The sequence below is a fragment of the Lepus europaeus genome, chromosome 19, assembly GCF_033115175.1.
Source record: "Lepus europaeus isolate LE1 chromosome 19, mLepTim1.pri, whole genome shotgun sequence".
Taxonomy (NCBI): domain Eukaryota; kingdom Metazoa; phylum Chordata; class Mammalia; order Lagomorpha; family Leporidae; genus Lepus; species Lepus europaeus.
Genome location: NC_084845.1, coordinates 5765697 through 5786273, shown reverse-complemented (window position 1 = coordinate 5786273; position 20577 = coordinate 5765697). Strand labels below are relative to the sequence as shown.

Below are 20577 nucleotides of genomic sequence, written 5' to 3'. Positions count from 1 at the left end.
GGGCAACCGGGATAGAATCCGGCGCCCCGACCGGGACTAGAACCCGGGGTGCCCGTGCCGCAAGGCAGAGGATTAGCCTGTTGAGCCGTGGTGCCGGCGGTGAAGGAGATCATTTCAATGATGGAATTGTTTCTCTCTGCTCTAAAAATGAGGCTGCAGAGGCTGTCCACCCAGAGATGCAGGGGAAAGCGGCAGCAGGTGTCTCTGGCCACTGAGAAAGGCGTGGCCCGCCCTCGCGGGGGCTGATGCCAGCTCTGAGGCACCACCCCCGCCTGCACCCGCCTCCGTGTCCCTCTGTCCCGGCCAGCGCCTCTGCCAGTGCCGCCCCTCGCCTCCCCTCTCTCTGCGGCCTCCCTCCGTCCATTTCTGTCCTCTGTCTCCCGCAGTCCGGCCTCCGCGGTCAGAATTGTCACCTCTGGCTGAACGTCTCCAGCCTGCAGTGAGACCCCAGTCTCTCCTAGGTCACTTAGCCCGGGGCACTTTTTGGCCCGTGTTTTCAGCAAATGACCAAACTGACCCCTGCAGCCTCTCTGACGCCCCCGGGGGCGGTGGCAGCTCTAGAATATTCCTGCTCAGTGGGGCCATAGCCACGAACTCGACCCTAGGCGGCACCGATCCAAGCCCTGTGTGTGTGTGCACCCCCCCCCCCTTCCTCCTGGATTTCTGTCTGCACAGATGATGGTAAGCCCAGCTCTGCCGATGTCTCAATGGGCCCCTGACTCCCGCTTTAGGGCGGGGACAGCAGCGCTGGGGGGCGGGGGTCCCAAGAAGACCCTCCCCGCTGACACCCCCTGTGACGCACTAAGACCGGAGGCAGGTTCAGCCGTCGGCCAGGAGGACGCCGGGAGCCGGGAGCCGGGATGCCCATGGATCATTACAGGGCGCGGACGAAGGCCAGCGAGGGGAGAGGCGCACGGGGAAAGCCCAGGAGCGCCCGCGAGCCGGAACTCCCCATGGTCTCCGCGCGGGGCATGGGCCCAAGCCAGGGCTGTCCCACGGCACGCGTGGCCCCGGCTCAGGGAGGGTGGCCACGAGGTGTCTCCCGGGAAAACAGGTCTGGCCTGGCTCAGGCAGCACCGGGACACGCGAGCTTCCCGGGTCGGAGGCCACGGACTGTGGGGCAGCCCCGGTGGACGCTGCGCACCCGCGGTCTGCGCCCTGGCGGAGCTGCCCGGCCTCCGGCCCTGAGGGGCGCCGGCTCTTTACAGGCCTGGCCCGGGGACAGCCCCGTGTTTGCTGTTCCCAACCTGCCCGGGGCCGCTATCGCCACGATCTAGGACAGCAAGCAAAGCCGCTCCGGGGAGCCCGTCCACCGCCGCCCCTGGAGACGGCCGGGGCAGAGGCATCGCGGCGTGGAAGCTCCCCGGACCCCGATGCCAAGAGCTCAGAATGGCGGCGCCCGAATAGTCCGGAGCCCCGGGTGGCGGAGGCCCCGCGCCGGGAGCTCGTGGGGTCCAAGCCCTCGTGTCCCCGAGGGCTGAGGGGAGCGGCCGGCCAGGTCCACGCGAGGCGCCTGCGGCTGCAGCTTCCGGCGCTGGAACCCGAGACGGCGCCATCCACCTTGCCAGTACGCAAGACTCCGGGGTCGCCGAGGGGGCAGGGGCTGGCCGCACGGGAGCCATGCTGTGGGAAATCCAGACTCCCAAAAGCTCAGAGGCTCTTTCGCGCCTTCTCCTCACGTCACGTGTGAGCGACGACCCACGCAAAGCTGGAAACCCAGGCGCGCCCCATCTGCGCATGCGCAGCATCCGGGCAGTCAGTGGGCGGTGCCTTCCTGGCTGCACGCGGTGTCTGCGCAAGGAGGTGCCCGGATAGTGACGTCACATTCCTGCGCGCAGCCCGGCCACGTGGTGATTTCCGGGCTGCCGCAGGCCGGCTCCAAGGGGTTCGAGGCCTCCGCGGTGTCGGGCCAGGGGCTGGTGTCCAAACGGGATGCTGCGGCCGCAGGGACCCGCGGTGGGACCCGCGGTGGGACCTTCACCGTCCATAAAAGCACAAGGGCTTCCATTATGGAGGGACAAGGGCCTGGAGTTAGGGCTTTGTGGGCGCGTTGGAGAGTTGGGGTGCGGCCGTGCCTGGCTCCCTTTGGCTGAAGTGCTGGGTGGAGGGCTGAGGGCGGAGGGGGATGGGCGCGGAGGGTCAGGTGGGGGTGGGTTAGAGGCGGGGCCAGGGCGCGCTGGGCTTGGCGCTGGTGCGGGGTGGGGGAGGGTTGGGTGTGGTGTTGGCCGGGGAGCATGGCTGCGGTAGTCCGGACGCAGTCAGGCCTGGGGTTTGAGACGGAAGGCTCAGAGGTGGGCGCCGGCTGGACACCAATGTGGTTGGATTATAAATGGGGGACAGCGCAGGGGCTGGGGTGGTGGTAAACTGGACTGGGTCAGTTTTGGGTGATGTTTGGGTGGGGACTCCTGGACCCAGGAGGCTCTCCCTCCAACTGCCTTCCGCCCACCGAGTCCGGGGAAGCTGGGCGCTGTGGAGGGGAAGGGGCGGAGGGGTCACGGTGTGAGCAAATCCCTCCGCCCCCGTCCTCAGGGCCTTCGCTGGGGGCGATCCCAGCCGCACTGCTGTCTCCGTCCATGCACTTGGCACTTCTCTGATCTCGCCTAGGGTGCACACAGGCTGGGGAAGTTGGCGTGGGGGGCGCAGGTGTCCGGATCGGAGGGCGCTGGGCTGGGCGGTGCCACGAGGCTCTGCTGTGCTTTGCGAAGTGCGGTGGACTTGGGGAAGTAGGTGCTGGGTGGGAGAGTGAGAACCAGCCCCGTGGTGCTGGCGTTTCGGGGAACTTGGGGTCTTGGGGAGCAAAGACGTACTCGGGCTTGGTATTGAGGGTCGGTGATTATCCCAGCCCCTGGACTCCCTTAGAACAAACAGGGCCGGCCTGGGAACGCGTCCAGGCGGAGCTGGTGTCGTCAGGACGAGTACTGGCTCCCCTCCCCCTGCCGGCCCGAGTGTGGGAGGAGACACGCAGCCCCCTCCCCGGCAGCAGGGGCAGGGCCGAGGGAGGACTGTGTATAAGGCTCCCCGGGAAGGCTCCGCCGCCCTAAGCGCACCACCAACCCTGACACCTCTCTCGCCATGTGGCTTCTGGTTCTGTGCCTCTCCCTGCCCCTGGGGGGCACTGGTGAGCGGGGCTGGGGGGCTCGGGGGCAGTGGGAGGGAAAGCAGGCCCAGGCTCAACTGCTTCCTCTCCCTGTAGTCCCCCCCTTCCGACCCAGCACCCAGCCTGTCCCTCCGGCCCTCAGTCCACCCCAGATCAGAGAAGCAGGCGCCCAGCCTCACCCCAGCCCCTCCGCGCTGCCAGGTTCCAAACCGTCCTGGTTCCCACACTGGGTGCTCTGCCGGAAGCTCCCTGTGCTGGCCCAGACCCGTCAGCCCTGGCCCTGCCCCGCACCCCTCTGCAGGCGCCGCGCCCCTCGTCCAGGCCCGGATCATAGGCGGCTGGGCATGTGACAAGCACTCCCAGCCCTGGCACGTGGCTGTGAACCGCGGTGGTCTCACAGCGTGCGGGGGCGTCCTGGTGCACCCCCAGTGGGTGCTCACAGCCGCCCACTGCTTCAGCGAGTGAGTAGGAGGGTCAGGCCCTCCCCCTGGGATGACCTGGGGCCGGGCCACCCTCTCCCTGCTGCCTGGGGCTCCCCGTCTCTCCCCATGACTGCCTCTCTGTTTCTGTCTGCTTGCCTGTGTCCTTCGGTGGGTGCCTGGCTCTGTCTGTGCAGGGTGGGGGGTCTCGCCCTGGGACTGTGTCTCCCTGCCCCCTCTCTGTCTCTGTCTCCGTATGTCCCCCGTCTCTGTCCTGTCTGGGTGAATCTGCACCCATCTCTGTCCCTGTCTGTCCCCCCTGCACCTGTGTCCCGCGCCTCCCCCACCACACTGAGCACACCCGGGTTGAGCCCCAGGGTGACCCCAAGGCAGGAGACCTGTGTCCCACCTGCTCTGTAGGACCCGCAGCCCCCCTGGGTGGTGGTGGGGACACAGGAAGGGCTGGGCTGCAGCTGGGGGGGGGCAATGGAGGGAAGGGGAAAGAGGGGGGGTTGCTGGCCTTGGGCTGCAGGCCAGCCCCCCTGCTGGGACCCCACAGCCCCTGAGCAGCTCTCAGACCCCACCCCTCCCTGTCTCTCTCCCTGTCCGCTCCTTCCTCTGTACCCCCTCTTCTGCCCTTGGCCTCCCCGCGGCCCCTTCCTCACCATCTGGCTTCTCTCTCTGCCCTGCTCACCCGTGTCCCATAAGCCGCTCCCCCCTCCCCACACCTCTGTCTCTGCCCCTCGCTCTCACCCCGATGCATTTTCCCTCCTCTGCCTCCCTCCCCGGGACTTTCTCATTCTCCGTGTCCCTTTGCCACTTTGGGGAGCCTCTCCCCGTGCCCCCCTCCCTCCTCACGCCCGCCTGTCCCCCCACCGCCCAGCAACACGCAGGTCTGGCTGGGGCTGGACCGCCTGCTGGAGGACGGAGCCGAGGCCACGCTGGCGCAGGTGGCCCGCAGCTTCCCGCACCCCCTCTACAACCTGAGCCTCCTGGGGAGCGCGAACCTCACGGCCGGGGAAGACGACAGCCACGACCTCATGCTGCTGCGGCTGGCGGAGCCCGCGCGGCTCTCGGGCGCCGTGCAGGTGCTGGGCCTGCCCACCCGGGACCCCCGAGAGGGCAGCACCTGCATCGCCTCGGGCTGGGGCAGCATCAAGCCGGAGAAGTGTATGCCCAGGGCCGGGGCGGGAGGCTCGGGGCGCGCAGGGGCCCGGCCGGCCGCAGCCCGTTTCCCTCCTGGCCTCTAGTCTTGCGCCCCAGGAGCCTCCAGTGTGTGGACCTCCGTCTCCTGTCCAGTGACGAGTGCAGAAACGTCTACTCTGAGAAGGTGACAGAGTTTATGCTTTGTGCCGGCCACTTGGAAGGCGGCAAAGACACCTGCAAGGTGCGCCAGCCTCTCCCCCCCAGTCTTTTTTTTTTTAAGGTTGTATTTCTTTATTTGAAAGGCAGAGTTAGAGAGAGAGAGAGAGAGAGAGAGAGAGAGAGAGAGAGAGAGAGAATTCCCACCTGCTGGTTCATTCCCCAAATGGCCGCAATGGCCAGGGCTGGCCCAGGCTGAAGTCGGGAGCCAGGAGTCTCCCACATGGGAGGCAGAGGCCCAAGGGCTTGGACCAGGGAGCTGGATCGGAAGTGGGGACGCTGGGACAGGAGCGGGTGCCCATGTGGGATGCCGGTGGTGCAGGTGCAGGTGGCGGCTTAGCTCCCGGTGCCACAGCACCGCCCCCACCTCAGGGTCTTAAAGGAAAGGGGGAGAGGACCCTGGTCGTGGGCGGGGCCTCCAGCGGGGTCCCCACCCCTTCCCACACACCTCCAGGCACCCCCTGCCTCAGGCCGCTCCCTGGCGTGGCTCACCTGTCCCTCACAGAACGTCTGTGATGTGCCTGGCACCGCCCAGACGCTGAGAAGGCAGCCGGAGGCTGAGGGAGAAGAGCCCCTTCCCCAGGGAGCCCTGTTCCGCTGAGGGGGACAGTGATGGGGGAGGAGTCGGGAGGAGATGGGGGACACTGAGCCAACACGGCGCAGGTGACTGGGCCCGTGTGGCCCCCGGGGCTGGCAGGAGCAGCGAGGGTCCTGGGGGCTGCCGAGAGAGTTCAGGGGTCAGGGAGTGAGGAGGGGGCTCCAGGCCTTGCCCCTACCTGGACAGACCCCCAGCGCTCCTCGCAGGCTCCCTGCCTCAGTCTCTCCCCCTCCCTCGTTCCCCCCCGCCCCAGCCGGCTCCAGTATGTCCTGGTCTCAGAGCTGCCCCTGCCCTGCCCCTGCACACAGTCCTCCGTGGCTCCCCAGTGCCCTGGGGAGGGGGCGTCAGAGCGACCTGGAGAGGGGCCTCTGGCTGAGCCCTGGGTGGGGGGAGGGTCCTGGACCCTGAAGCCCCTGCCCCTTGGCCTGGACTCCAGCGGCACCTCCCCCACCTCCCCTGGGCGTGGCCTCTGGAGGCGGTCTCCTTCCTCTAACGGGGGAGATGACATGAGCGGTCCGCAGCCCAGGCCCGACGGGCGGGTTTCCTGGACAGAACGGGGTGGGGGCTGACCCTTCTCGTTGGCTCTCTCGTCCCTTTGGCTCCAGGGGGACTCCGGGGGCCCCCTGGTCTGTGACGGTGAGCTGCAAGGCCTCACCTCGTGGGGCGGGATTCCGTGCGCCCGGGCCAGGCAGCCGGCTCTCTACACCAAGCTGGTGCGGTACCGGAAGTGGATCGAGGACACCATGGCAGCCAACCCCTGAGTGCCCCCCACCCCCTCCACAGCGAGTAAAGTCGAGTCCACACCGAGCTCTGTATCCTGCAGCCTCTGTAGACCCTGGGCAGCCGAAGTGCAGGGCTCGGCGCCCAACCTGGCGCCTCCAGCCCTCCCGCCCACGTCACGTGGTGCAGGGGCAGGGTCGACTGGTGGGGTGCACGTGGGTGTGGCTTCAGCCTCCTCCCCACGCGCTCCGGGACCTGGGCGGTGTTCAAGGACACCCACGTGGGAGGGGCGGGGCCCAGCCTGGGAGGGTGGGTGGCAGGTGCACTGGGTGCCCTCTGTGGGGAACGCGTGCCAGACGGAGCCTACAACCTGAGCGGAGAGCAGAGGGGCCTTCGACGTGGTGGGGGATCCCGGGAGGGGGGCCCAGAGTGCTGGGCGGCCCCGGCTCTGTGGGGGAAGCGTTGGGGCTGCCCAGTGCACCCTGAGGCAGCACATTCCCTGCGGAACCCGCAGAACCCGGAGGAGGTGTCCCACTCTGGGTTGCCGTAGTTGTCGACAGTGACGGGCCACACGTTAAAACGAGCAAAGGCAACACGTGTGCAGGTTGAGTGGGGGAGGAAATGGACCAGCGGCCGGTGCTGTCTGCCGGTGGGGTCTTCCAGAGCCTTTCAGCCCAGCCCGGCCTGGCCCAGCCCGGCCCAAGTGTCCAGAGAGCCTGCGGGGAGTCGGCCTGCGGGGCGTGGGGTGCTTCCAGAACTGGGGGTGGGCTCTGGCTCTGCAGCTCGGCCCGGGGTCCCCCAGAGCAGGTGTTGGCCGATGGTCAGGCACGGCCCAAGGGCCCGGGAAGACCACACAGTCTCTGGGATCCAATGCCAACCCCTGGACGGCTCTGCCAGGGGCACGTCCTGTGTCTGGAATGAGCAGGGTCGGAGTCCCGCAGGCCCTTGAGTTCGCCATTGGGTGCGGGGTGGGCGCCTGGGGCTCTGGCTCTGTCTCGAGGGGCCACACAGAGCCGTCCCCGCCACGGGGCGTCCGGAAGTAGGAGCAGGTTGGAGGGCAGGTGCTGGGCTCCGTGAAGATGCGGTGCCTTCTCTTCACGCTGCCGGGGACTTCGGGGGGACGGCGGGACACACGGGCGTGTTGCTGGTCACGAGATGGGGGCTGCTCCCCGTGCGGGCTGACAGCGGGTGGTGCTCGGGACCAGTGTGCGCAGGCAGCGACCGGGAGCCGAGCTTCGCAGCAACAGGAGGGTGCGGTGAATTCTGGTGCCCACGGGAGGGTGTGGTTGTCTCACCCAGGAAGGCTGCAGGCTGGCAGGAAGTGAGTCCCATTAGGCTGAGGAGTTGCTGGGGGTGCAGTAGATCCCCCCCGGGGACAGAAACCAGCTAGGGATGGCAGAGCCATCCCGCGGGGTCGGGGGCACCTCTGACCTCGTGGTCCTTTGGAGGCGCTCCCAGTTAGGGCTGTGAGGCAGCACCCAGTGACCGACTCTTATGTCCAGACCACAGGCCGTAGGGTGAGGAGGGGGCGTTAGCTGAGCCTGAATGTGGAGAGAAACGGATTTCAGATTGACTTGGAAATTAGGCTGAAAAGCATACTGAGGCACGGAAGTGTGGAACATGAGCAAGAACACACTAGGGCCAGAGAGAAGCGTGCAGTAGGCACAGTAGAATTGTTGACAGAATGGTAGATTTTCAGATAAGCAGCAGGAGAGAATGCAGTGGTGACTGCTGGGCGCCCCCCGAGGGGCCGCACCTCATCCTCACGCACCTGCCGTGCACCTGTGCAGAATGGAAGTGGCAGCGAGTCCGGTTGCAGCTGCTGCTCCAAACATGGTTTCGCTGCTTGAGCAAACGAACGGCTCCCCTGGCACGCGGCTGTCGACCCAGCCAGTGCTCTCCCCCTTAAGTCCAGCACGGCCAAGGCTTTGCTGTCCCTTTCCCGTCCAAGGGATCCGTGGTGATGAACACGCTATCATTTCTGATCTTAGTAAAATGTGTCTTCTCTATTTTTAAAAAAGATTTATTTACTTATTTGAAAGAGTAGAGAAAGCAGGAGAGGGAGGGAGAGGGAGAGGGAGAGGGAGAGGGAGAGGGAGAGAGAGAGAGAGAGAGAGAGGTCTTCCATCTGCTGGTTCACTCCCCAAATGGCTGCAATGGCTGGAGCTATGCCGATCCAAAGCCAGGAACCAGGAGCTTCTTCCGGGTCTGACACGCGGGTGCAGGGGCCCAAGGACTTGGGCCATCTTCTACTGCTGTCCCAGGCCACAGCAGGGAGCTGAATCAGAAGTGAAGCATCCAGGACTCGAACTGGTGCCTATATGGGATGCCGGCACTGCAGATGGTAGTTTTACCCCTACGCCACAGCGCTGGCCCCAATTCTCTATTTTATTTATTTATTTATTTTTCATGGTTGCCTTGGCTAGAGGCTTAGCAATTTTATCGATCATTTAGAAGAACTAACTTCTGTTTTGGTTGGTTTTTTCTACTGATTTCTTGTCTTTGGTTTCATTCACGTATGCTCCATTTTGTCATTTGTTTTCTGCTGCTTGTTTTGGGCTTAAAGTGCCCTCTGAGGTCAGGGGAAGTTGGACAGGAGGCTGGAGGCAGAATAGGCGGCCGGGGCTGGGCCCAGACACAGGATGCGGCATCTGCTTCCGTCCTGGGGAGGGAGAAGATCCAGGGCAAGTGGGCTGTGGCTGGGGTGGGACAGGCTGTGGGGTGCCAGGGGGGTCTGTCCTGGTGCGTGGGGGATGTGGAACCCAAGACCAGTGGCAGGTGGGGGACGGGGAAGGACAGGAGTGGTGAGAGGAGGCTTCTTAAGCAGCAGGCGGCGTGACTTTGTCTCTGGAGGGGAACACTGGGAGCTGGCAGGGTTCAGCTTTGTCCCCAAAGTGCCGCTAAGTTGTGGTCCCTCCCCCACCACCTGGCTCTGGCCAGCTGGGTCCCCCTCCTACCTCTGACTCCAGCTGGCCAGGGGCAGCCTCAGTGCCCGAGCGTCTGTCAGCGACTCTGAAGGGTTTGGGATTCTACTGATGTTTGACCACATCAGTCAGCCTGGCACAGTTTCCTGAAGGCTGCCTGGACACGTGAATGCCTGGGGGCAGACAAAGGCCTTGACTCCTGGCAGGGCAGGCTGCATGGACTTCATGTCCACGGCCGTTCCCCCGGCCCCCAGGTCCTTCGGGGTGCATGTTCACATCGGTGCACCTGCCCCTCCAGTCACTCGGGGGTGACCAGAGCAGGCCAGCGGGAGTCTGCACACCGCGGGGGATTTTTAGTTGGGAATCCTCAGTCTCACAAAAGGGTTGCCAGCAACCTTGCCCAGCCATCGTCCCCGAGGCGATGCTGTCTTTATTGTCCCAGGCCGCAAACAGAGCTGCCCTGCAGGGAGGGATTTTATTTCTGTTTGTTGTCCAGGACATTAAACAAGTGAGTTCTGGGGACACGCTACCCTTATTATCTTGGACGGTAAACCAACCCTGCCTGTGGAGATAGCTATCTCGCCAGACTGCTTTCCGGGCAGCTCTCCGCGGTAGACACCTTGAGCAAAATGGTGTAAGGCCTTGTTTCAGAAGTCACGTCAGAAGGCAAGAGCCCCGTGGAGAACTGTGGCCCCTTCTGACCCTCGGGACCACCCACGGGCCTGTCTGAGTCACTCTGGCCAGAGTTGTATCCCAAACCTGAATGTCCACACCTAAGTGTCTGTGAACTCGTTATATAAATTACTTACAATACTTGATATTTATTAGCGGTGTCCGGATGTCAGTCCCCCCTTCATCTCACCTCTTCAGAAGTCTCCAGTTTACCCACAAGGCAAGGGAAGCGCACTGCGAAATAATTTGTTTAGTCAACGCGGGTGTGTCTGAGCCCGGGTGGGCAGGCTCTGGATACCATCACCCCACTATAGACCCCTGTCTGTGTGCCAGTGTGGGGCCCGAGTGCCTCGCCCCGTGTGCCCTTATTAAGGCCCCCACCTCGTCTGCCCAGGCCCTGTGTGCAACTATGTTCATCTGTGGCCTTGTATATCCAGACCCACGCTGGAGAGTATGAATTTGGCTGAAACTCCTGTGTCCCAGTGTGTGCATGAGTGTGTGTGTGCACCTGCATGACTTACACACGCATGACCACGCGTGCCTTCGCTGCTGAGGCACACCCATGCCCATGTAAAACCTAAAAGGAGAGAGCTTAAAAACACCAGGGACTTCCGGACAGACGGTGGACAAACCACGCGTGAATGACACGGAGGTAGAGACGGGCACGGGGAGGGGGGGTACGGTGGTCCCCTGGGTCTCTTTCCTCTCCCAGAGGCCTAGAACGGTGACAAGGTGCTGGGAGCTGAGGCATGCGCACCTCCCCCCCCAGCCAAGGCTGCTGACCCTCTCTGTGGAAACACTTGACACGTGTTTAGCTTCTCAGATCTCCCGCCAAGGGGCTGGCATGGTGGTGGTGTCCCCAGATTCCCAAAGGGCTCGGCAAACCTCAGGCTACCCACTCTCCTACCCATCTGTCTGTGCCCTTGCAGATTGCCGCCCGCCCACACAGCTCCACGCAGGTGCGCCTGGGCGAGCACAGTCTGCGCGTGCGCAGTGTCTGGGCCCACGGAGCTCTCTCCACCACCTAGCATCCACCGCCCTGACGTCATATTGATGAGACTGGCCCCGCCCCCGCCCTCGCTCCGCGCCAATCAGGAGCCTCCCTGGCGCTGCCCACGTCTGCGCCGTGGTGGGTGTGGCCTGGTGCAGGATAGGAACCTTGAGGGTTTCCGCATGGTCCCCGCCCCCTGAGGGGCAGGTGCTGGGCCTCCTGGCGGACCCTGTCCTAGAGGGGTTCAACTTTGCTTTCCCTTTTGGCCCCTGGTTCTCCGCACCGCGTGCTCCCCGGTGCCGCCTTCTGGGACCGCGACATCCGGTCCCCTGACATCCGGTCCCCTCAGTCCCGCAGGGCCAGGCCGGGCTCAGGGCGGGGTGGGCGGCGGAGGGCACGGGGCTCGCGTGGACCCTGAGTCCGAGGGCGATCGGGGCGGAGCAGGAGGACTCCCGGAGCCCGAGGCGCCCTAGCCTTGGGAGGGGGCACCGAACAGGCCTCCTGCGAGCAAGACTTTGTGCCATCCCCACGGGAAATACAGCTCTCCCGACAGACCGCGTGCTAGCTGGGCGTCCTTTTCAAGATTTCATTTATTTGAAAGGCAGATTGACGGAGAGAGAGACACAGAGACACACACACACTCCCCGAGGGCTGCAGCAGCTGCAGCCGGGACCCCGGAGCTCCTCCAGGTCTCCCACGTGGGCGCAGGGGTCTAAGCACTTGGACCACCTTCTGCTGTCCTCCCCGGGCTCACGAGCAGGGAGCTGGGTGGGCAGTGGAGCAGCCGGGACTTCACGTCTGTGGTTAATTGTTCTGGATGATCCGCTGGATCCACTCAGTGAAGAGACAGAGGTTGGTGTAGACGCCTGGTAGGTTGAGTTGGCCACACGGGGTCGGTCCCCAGGACACGAGGCCCTGCAGGGTCCCGTTGCAGACCAGGGGGCCCCCAGAGTCTCCCTGTGGAGGAAGAGAGAGAGAGAGAGAGAGCTGGAGACAGATCGAAGGCAGCAGCCCCAGGGCGGGAGTGGACACGTGGAGGCCACCGGCCGGCAGACAGCGCTGACCCCTACAGTGAGGCCCCAGAGCAGGGAAAAACCCAGAGACTGGTGGGCAAAACTGGAGACACACCCGCGCGCACCGCCGCTGGTAGCCAGGGCCCCCCGAGTTGGGCATCCGGCTGGGGCAGGGATGCAGCCCCAGACTGCGCCCCCAAGCGGTGCTCTTGAGAACTGCACCCATTGACGTTTGGCTTTTGCGCGGCGGCTCCCCAGGGCTGGCTCCGTGCCCCCATCTTCTCTCTGGGGCTCCCCGTGTTTCCGAGTCTCAGCCGCTGCCCCCTTTCCCGTGTCGCCCGTGTGTCCCCTACCCCTCAAGGTCCATTCTGGTTCTCCTCCCTGGCCCCGTGTCTTACCCGGCAAGAGTCCCTGATGTCCCTGCCGCCCGCACAGAACATGCTAGGGTGGTACAGGCCGGGGAAGGAGTTGCGGCAGAACAGCTCGGACACCACGGGGATGGTCGCACACTGCAGGACCTGGGGTAAATTCCCTGTGACAAGGACACTGGGTCAGAAACACCAGCTGGGCCGCGACAGCCGCGGTCGGAGGCGGCCCCCCGCCCCCGGGACTCACCGTCCGACAGGCGACCCCAGCCGGACACCAAGCATTTGGTCCCGGGGACCGGGCACTGCGAGGCGACGGGGATGGTGTGGACGGTGTCGGATTCCACGGCCGCCTTGTTCAGCTTGATGAGCATGAGGTCATTGGCCAGTTGGGGGTTGTCGTAGTCCGGGTGGAGCACGGAGAGCTTGGCTTCGATCATCTGGCTGCCCGGTTCTTGGGCTGAGAGGTTGTGCAGGCCCAGCCCGATGGTGTAGGACCTGAGGACGGCGGGCAGTCGGTAACCATAGCGACCGCCGCCTCTTCTGCACCCCCAAACTGCTTCAGGCCCTACTAACAGCAGTGCCCCGCCCCGGCCCAAGGCCCCGCCCCTCTCGAGCCCCGCCCCTCGCAGGCCCTGCCCCCTCCCTCGAGCCCCGCCCCCACAGGCCCCGCCCCTCGCTCACTCCTGGAAGCAGTGGGCCGCCGACAGCACCCACTGCGGGTGCACCAGGATGCCCCCGCAGAACAAAAAACTTCCGTCGAACAGCGCCGCCTGCCAGGGCTGCGAGTGCGGCCTGCACGCATGGCCGCCGGAAATGAGGATTTCTTTGGCTTGGGAGAAGGCACTGGAGGCTGGCGCACCGGCTTCTCGGAGAGGAATGACAGCTCCTGGGGCGGGGCCAGGACGGGGCGGTGGGGGGGAGCGGTCAGGCGGCGGCGGGAGCAGCGGCCCGGGCGAGGCCGGAAGGGGCGGCTCCAAGCCTCACCCCTCTTGCCCCGCAGCTCCCCCGACGCCGTGCCGGACCGCACACTCCGGTCATCCCGCGCCCCACGCCGTCCCTGCAGGCGTCCGCGCGGTGCTGCGCACCGGGGCAGGTTCACCTAGGGCCCAGCCACCGCTTCCCGGAGACCCCACAGCGCCCCAGCAAGGTCCATGCCCCCCCCCGGTGCCACACCTAGCACGCACCGCACACAACAGGATACGCACCACGGCACCGCACGCACACGGCGCATGCATCACACGCCACACACATGTCACACGGGCGCACGCACACATGTGCGCTGGGGGCTGCGCTGGGGCCGCTCCCAGCCCTCTGAGAGAGGGGAAGAGAGAACCGAGCCCGGCTGCGCCTGCGGCTCGGACTGCGGCCTCCAGGCTCCTCAGACACGCACAGGACACACACTCGGTACCTGAGGCCAGGTGGACGGCGCAGCCCAGGAGCCAGGCCCCGAAGGCTGCTGCTGCTGCTGCTGGCATCGCTGTGGCTGCACCTGCAGGGACGGAGGGGGTGCCGGTGACTCCCCGACCTCAGCCGTCTCCGCCCCCCCAACAGACCCTCCCCATCCAAGCCCCGAGAGACCCCAAACCAGGAGCTAGGGCAGCGCTTGGCCTCGGCGCTGTGATGGGAGCGGCCCCGGGTTGCACGCACGCCCTGCTCAGGGCTCTGCCCGCTGCCTGCTGGGACCAACCCCCATCTCCCCGCGAAGAGGCACTCAGCAAGCGGCTTCCCAGACGCACTGAGAGGTTAAGCGACTTGCCCAGGGTCACACAGCCTGAGCCCCGAGACCCTGGTCTGAAAAACCTCACCACACACCGTGTGTGAAAGAGAGACCCAAGAGAGGGATCAGCAGAGTGCACGGTCCGGGGGAGGCAGTCGTCGGCGTGGGTGTCGTCGGCGTGGGCGTCTCTGGGACCCTGGGTCCTGCACTGCACTGGGCTGGTCTCCTCCTTCCGCTGCCTCCTAGGGAGCTTATGAGCACCCCGGGCTCGGCCCGCCTAGCCCCGGGCCGGCCGGTGCACATTCCATGACACTCCCCCAGGCTGCCCTGGCCTGATCAGAGGAGACCCGCAGGGAGACCCGGGGTGCATTCCTGGGGCCCCGGCCCTCAGCCCGCGGCTGTCTCTCTACCCTTCCTGGAACTCCTGTCGCCCAGGCTCTGTCTCCTGTTGCCTGGTTCTCTCTGACCCTCTTCCTCTGAGCCTCCCCTCTCCCTGGCTTTCTCTGCGCCTTGGAGACTCTCTGTGCCTCTTGGCTCTTGAATCAGAATGGCTTCTGAGCCCCCGCAGACCCCCCTGGCAGGCCCCCCCCCCGGCTGCCCCCCGTTCTGCACCCGTCTCACGGCCTTTGCACCAGCCCCTGTGCCGGGTACCCTGCCCCCGGAAGCGCACCTTTCTTTTCAAATCTCTGCACCCAAGTCCCTTTCTCAGCAAGTCTCCCTTCGCCATCTCATTCTTTCCTTTAAAAATAAAACTGTAATTTCCACAAAGTTCACCTGCTCTGCGGATTTTGACAAACACAAGGGGTCTCCAAGAAGTTCGTGGAGACACCGTGTGTGGATCCCAGAACTTCCTGGCACCAAACTACACGCGTCTTTTAATTCCGCTCCTGCACACATGTTTTGAAATCTTCTCCATGTGCGGCCGAGTTACCACTGTCACCCCCACATTCCGCGGGCCAGCCCCCAGCCCCTGGTGGCCACTGGGCTGTGTTCTGGCCATGGCGGTGTGAGTGCGGTGTCTCCATCCCGTTCGGATGCTGGGTAGGATTGCGCCGTAGCAGGTGTCATGGTTGACTTCGGTCCTCCCCCTCCCCCACCCCGAGCCCCCTTCCTGTTTATTATATATTATTTCTATCCACCCATGATGGTTTATCAACGGCATAGATGGAGGTCTCATAGGTGGTTTATTTTCATCAGACGGATGTGCTGTCCTTCGTACCTGTCCGTTCCAGCAAGGGTGAGAATCTTTGCCAGTGCTCTTATTTGTATTTTATGTTTAAAATTTATTTATTTACTTCTTGGAAAGCAGTTACGGGGGGGGGGAGATCTTCCATCTGCCAATGCACTCCCCCAAATGGCCGCAACAGCTGGGGCTGTGCCAAGCTGAAGCCAGGAGCCTGGATCTCCTATCTGGGTCTCCCACGTGGGTGCAGGGGCCCAAACACTGGAACATTAGCAGGCAGCCAGATCGGAAGTGGAGCAGCCGGGACTCGAACCTGCACTCATGGGGGATGGCGGCGTTGCAGGCTGCAGTCTAGGCCCACTGAGCCACCACGCAGCTTATTCCTGGATTTATTCAAAGCCCCAGGAACCACGCCGAGCACAGGGTAGGCGCTTGGTCAGTGCTGCGTGGGTGACCGTGAGTGAAAGGTCTCTGGCTCTTGGCCGTTGTATGCCTCCGTCCGGGTTTCTGATATTTCGGGATAGTGTGTGTCCGGATCTGGTTCTTTCAGATAGAACACACACTCGCACACACAATTCACACATACACAGAGATACACACACGGACACACACACTCACACACACTCCTGCACAGACACACAGACACACACCCCTCTCCATCTCCTCTGTGTCTCTATGGCTGGCTCTCCTGCTGCCTCCCCGCCTGTGTCAGCCTGTGGCTGGGGTTGCGCCGGGACTCTGGGCTGCAGGCTGGCGTCTCCAGGCTGGGTCTGAGGTCCAGGGGCCCCTGGGAGCCACCAGCCTGTGCTGTGGCATCCGCAGCCTGGCCCCCCTCCCACCCCCGGGGCGGAGTGCGATCTTGGGGTTTGGAATGCAGACCCAAGCTCAGCACTCACTTACGGTAAAGGCCCGGAGAGGAGTGACGTCAGCGGTGGCGGGTCAGACGCTCCCGGCCCCAATTACGCTTCTGCAGCCGCAGATAAGGCACCAACGAGCGCGCGTGCCCAGAGACAGGGGCGCTGGAGGCGGCCTGCAGGTGCGGCGTGCGTCCCCCTCCCCCACCCGGTCAGGCCGGGCCCCCGGAGCGGGACTCTCACATCAGGGAGCGCAGGGCTCAGAGTCTGGGGGTCTCGGGGCACGCGGGGGCTGCCGCGGCTTGGACGCGATTTGTCTGGAAGTCCCTGTGCTGCAAGCGCACCCCTTCACCGGCAGGTGAAGCCGAGGGGAGGAGGCTGGGTCGCTGGGGTGCTGAGCTGGTTCCCGGGGACCCCAGCATTCCCAAGGGAGGGACCGCCTGCGCGCTGGCTGCCTGTCTCCCCCTCCCGCACCTCCCGCACAGCCTGAACCCCTGGGCTCCAAAATCCCCCCGAGGCCGAGCCTGAGCAGCCTCCTGTCTCCACACGCCTCTGCCAGCCACAGGTGCCTTAGCCGAAGCGGGGAAAGCCGACCGAGCCGGGCACTCTGAACACAACAGAGGGCCAGCGAGGCCACGGCGGCCGGCCTGCCTGCCCCCTCGGCTGGGCGCGGAGACCCTTGGGGATGCGCGGGCTGTCCGCCTTTTCTTCAAGGCAGGGGGTGCCACAGGGACCCAGGTGTCACCATTTTGTCCTTGTGTGCCCCTTACGCTCAGGAGGCCACCTGTGGAGGATCAGTTGGGGAGCAAGTTCATGTCCATCCAGGTGGACGCAATAATGAGAATAGGAAGGGACTGTCGGTCCGCCCCCACGGTCCTGTGCGGTGTCGCTGGCTCATTTTTCCTCTGTTAAGCAATAAAAAGTAGGTCTCCTCCAAATTACCATATTAAGGTTGCATATTTTATTTCTATATCAAGCAGAATTAATTAAAATTTTATATGCTTCAATTAGTCATTGAGTTTTTTAAAAAAAATTATTTATTTGAAAGAGTTGCAGAGAGGCAGAGAGAGAGAGAGAGAGACAGAGACAGGGGGAGAGAGAGGTCTTCCATCCGCTGGTTCACTCCCCAGATGGCTCCAACGGCTGGAGCTGAGCTAATCCAAAGCCAGAAGCCAGGAGCCTCCTCCGGGTCTCCCACATGGGTGCAGGGGCCCAAGGACCTGGGCCATCTTCTACTGCTTTCCCAGGCCGGAGCAGAGAGCTGGATCAGAAGTAGAGTAGCTGGGACTCGAACCAGCACCCATATGGGATGCCGGCACTGCAGAAGGCGGCCCTACCCGCTACGCCACAGCGCCGGCCCCCGTAAACTAAATTACGAACTTAAATCTAACAATTATTCTAACTTAATAATATCAATTAAAATTTGTTATACTTTCAACATTTATTAAAATCTAAAATTCATATTGTAATTTAAGATGATACAATTTGCAGTTTAAAAAATTATTAGATAACCCCGATGGAGACTCAGAGTGGAGGCTCCAGGCCGGGGCTGGGCGCAGCCCGCAGCGCGCACCGCAGCGAGTCCAGCGGAGTGCGGGGTCCTAGGGTGGGGGCGGCCGCCGTGCGCCGGCTCCACCATCTTCGTCTGGGGCTGCACAGCCGTCCCTGGCTCCCACCTGCGCAAGCCCCACGGCACCTTGGGGTGGGGGCGCGCCCTGCGGCTCCTGGGAGAGGGCGGAGGCGCCCTGCGTCTGCGCAGTGGGCAGCAGCTGCCTCGGGCCTCCGCTCCCAGCGGCGTCCTGCACCTGCTATGTCGCCTCTCCCCTTGCCCCTGGGGCTCTGGGTGTGAGGGCCATTTCTCTGCTCCACGGCTCCTCTCTGGCTTCCCGTAGAGGGGCCTGGGGCGAGGAGGCTCCCCTGGTCTTCAGAGGCCAGGCCCCAGCCCACTCCCCAGTGGAGGGCGGTGCATGGCCCCCGGGACACCCACCTTCCTTCCGCCCCTCCTCTCATCCTGCCTGTACCAGCCCTCTTTGGGGTACAAGAAGAAACGGCCGGTGTTTGAACCCCTTGGCCCTCACGCTGGGAGCTGAGTGTGTATAGGCAGGCGGCAGGGTCACCCGTTGTCCGGGTGCGGCCGGGCTCCCCCTGGGGCCACCTAAGGGGGGCTGGGGCTGCACCCCCAGCCCTGGCGGCTTCCCCCTCCGCACACCGGCCCTGCCAGCCCCCTCCACGGTTCTGGTCCCGGCTTCCCTGTGCTCACACGCGACCTGTGCACAGCTGTGTGTTTTGTTCAGTGCTTCGGTCTGCTACGTTCCTCTCCACTCGAAGAGCCGCTGGCAGAGTGGGGGCGGGGGCGGCCGTGTCCATGACGACAGGTGTCCCTGTCCCGATCCTCCTGTTCTGTCGGGGAGGGGGCAGTCATTTTATGTCCCAGGCTGTCCCCCTCTGGTTTCCCATTTGCAGTTACTTGCATAAAAAGTATCTTTTTCTGGTTAAAAAATGTATTACAATGAAAACTTTATACTAAAACATTTAATTTAAAAGTTTATTATCCATTGTATATACTTGGCTTTAAAAATGATTTATTTATTTATTTGAAAAGCAGAGTTACAGAGAGGCAGAGAGAGAGAGAGAGGTCTTCCATCTGCTGGTTCACTCCCCAAATGCCAGAGCTGAGCTGATACAAAGCCAGGTGCCAGGAGCTTCTTCAGGTCTCCCACGCAGCTGCAGGGCCCAAGGACTTGGCATCTTCCGCTGCTTTCCCAGGCCATAGCAGAGAGCTGGATCGGAAGTGGAGCAGCCGTGCCTCGAACCGGCGGCCATATGGGATGCTGGTGCTGCAGGTGGCAGCTTTACCTGCTATGCCACAGCGCCACGGTCCCCCTTTTAAGATTTATTTATTTACTTGAAAGTCAGAGTTACACACAGAGAGATCATGAGCGCTTTTATTAAAACTGTTGACTTAACAGCATGCGATGTGGAAGAAGGCTAACTTCCGGGAGCAGGTGCGTGGGCTTTTTCTCAATTAAGCCGACCTCGGGCACCAGGAGGCTGTGCTACCTGTCAGGGGTCAGCGCGGACCCCAGAGGCCGCCCCCACCAGAAGTCCTGGGCGGGCCCTGGCCCCTGATGGGCTGGCTACAGGTCACTCCCACCGTCCTCTCCTGGAGCCTGGTCCCTTGACTGGACAACTTGCAAGATGGCCTGGTCGGCCAGGGCCCCGAGCCTGAGAGCTTCTGTCCCCATGGAGCTGGGGCCAGAGGTCAAGTGCTTGTTTCTTAACATTGTACCTGACAAATACGTGAAGTGATGCAGGTGTGTGTGCGTGTGTGCATGTGTGTTCATGCGCGTGTGTGCGCGCACCTGTGTGTGCGTGTGCACATGTGTGTGCACCTGTGTGTGCATGTGTGCCTGTGTGTGTATGTGTGCATGCATGTGTGCACGCCTGTGTGTGCGTGCGTGTGTGCACATCTATGTGCGTGTGCATGTGTGTGTGCGTGCGTGTGTATGTGTGTAGGGGCTTGCATTTTCCCACTGTGGCCGCCTGGGTTCTCTGGGCAGGGCAGGGCTGCAGCCAGGGCCCCTGCAGCTCTGAGAGTCTGACCTTGGGACACTGAGCCTGGGGACGTCGAGGCAGAGCGAGAGACAGTGGAGGGCAGTGTCAGTTAGAAGATGGGGTGATGGGGCCAAGAGGGGGAGAATTAGAACTGAGAAGAATCAGGGTGATGGAGACACAGAGTAGAATGTGTGAGAGCCAGCAGGGGGTACAGAGAGAGGAGAGAGAGAGAGAGAGAGAGAGAGAGAGATGGCACAGGCATCCTCACCCCCATTCACGCACCTGCTTGACCCTGGCTGGCTGGGTTCCCACCTATGGCTGCACTGCTGGGAGCCACACCGGGGCTTATCAGCGGCTCTGGCCAGAGTCCTGCCCTCGGGCTGGTGGACACACTTTTCCCAGCAGGCAGACACAGCAATGTCGCAGCTCACATGGCCGCAGCAGGGACCAGGAAGGGGGGAGATACGGACACACGTCCCAGCTGCCCTCCCTCAGGCTGGCCCTGCAGAGGTCGTTTCCCGCTTGTGCTGGGATTGCTCTGCTGTTCTCAGATGAGCGCCTCCTTTCTTGGAATATCCTAAAACCCCCGATCTGCTGCTCCCTGCGAACGTAGCTGTGCACACTTCCCGTGTGTCTTTCCGTTCTAATGATTTTGATACTCCCACTTGGATGTCTGGATTCACTCTTCCTATTATGATCCAGTTGTCATCATGGAGTCCTGAGATGGTGTTTTGGAAATGTTTAAATTTATTTATTTCAGAGAGAGAGAGAGAGAGAGAGAGAGAGAGAGAGAGAGAGAGAGATCCCTTCTGCTGGTTCTCTCTCCAAATGCCCACAAAAGCTGGAGCCGCACCAGGGCCACAGCTGGAGCCAGGTTCTCCATCCCATTGCTCGAGCTGCCACTGCTGCCTCCTGGGGTCTGCACTGGCAGGAGCTGCAGGTGGGAAGCCCAGGTGTGGGCCGTGGGCAGGTGAACCTGGCGCCTGCACCCCTGAGCTGGACCCCAGCCCTGTGTCTGACTTCTGATCACACTTTTTTCTGTTCTTTTTAAAATTTTTTTGACAGGCAGAGTTAGACAGTGAGAGAGAGAGAGACAGAGAGAAA

General features: G+C 63.1%; 2 protein-coding genes across 2 annotated transcripts; one reads left to right on the top strand and one right to left on the bottom strand.

Annotated features, from left to right (window-relative positions):
• The first annotated feature begins 3072 nt into the window (after window positions 1-3072).
• Window positions 3073-6237, top strand: LOC133747787 (kallikrein-2-like). The gene is made up of 5 exons (XM_062176106.1): window positions 3073-3118; window positions 3399-3558; window positions 4400-4686; window positions 4767-4903; window positions 6082-6237. The coding sequence occupies exons 1-5, from the start codon at window positions 3073-3075 to the stop codon at window positions 6235-6237; spliced, it is 786 nt and encodes a 261-aa protein (XP_062032090.1).
• Window positions 6238-11414: 5177 nt separating this feature from the next.
• On the bottom strand, window positions 11415-13639 carry KLK4 (kallikrein related peptidase 4). The gene is made up of 6 exons (XM_062175906.1): window positions 13573-13639; window positions 13149-13241; window positions 12846-13050; window positions 12412-12659; window positions 12195-12328; window positions 11415-11740 (listed from the first exon to the last, which is right to left on the bottom strand). Exons 1-6 carry the CDS (start codon window positions 13637-13639, stop codon window positions 11588-11590), a joined length of 900 nt encoding a protein of 299 aa, XP_062031890.1. The 3' UTR covers window positions 11415-11587.
• Window positions 13640-20577: the final 6938 nt, after the last annotated feature.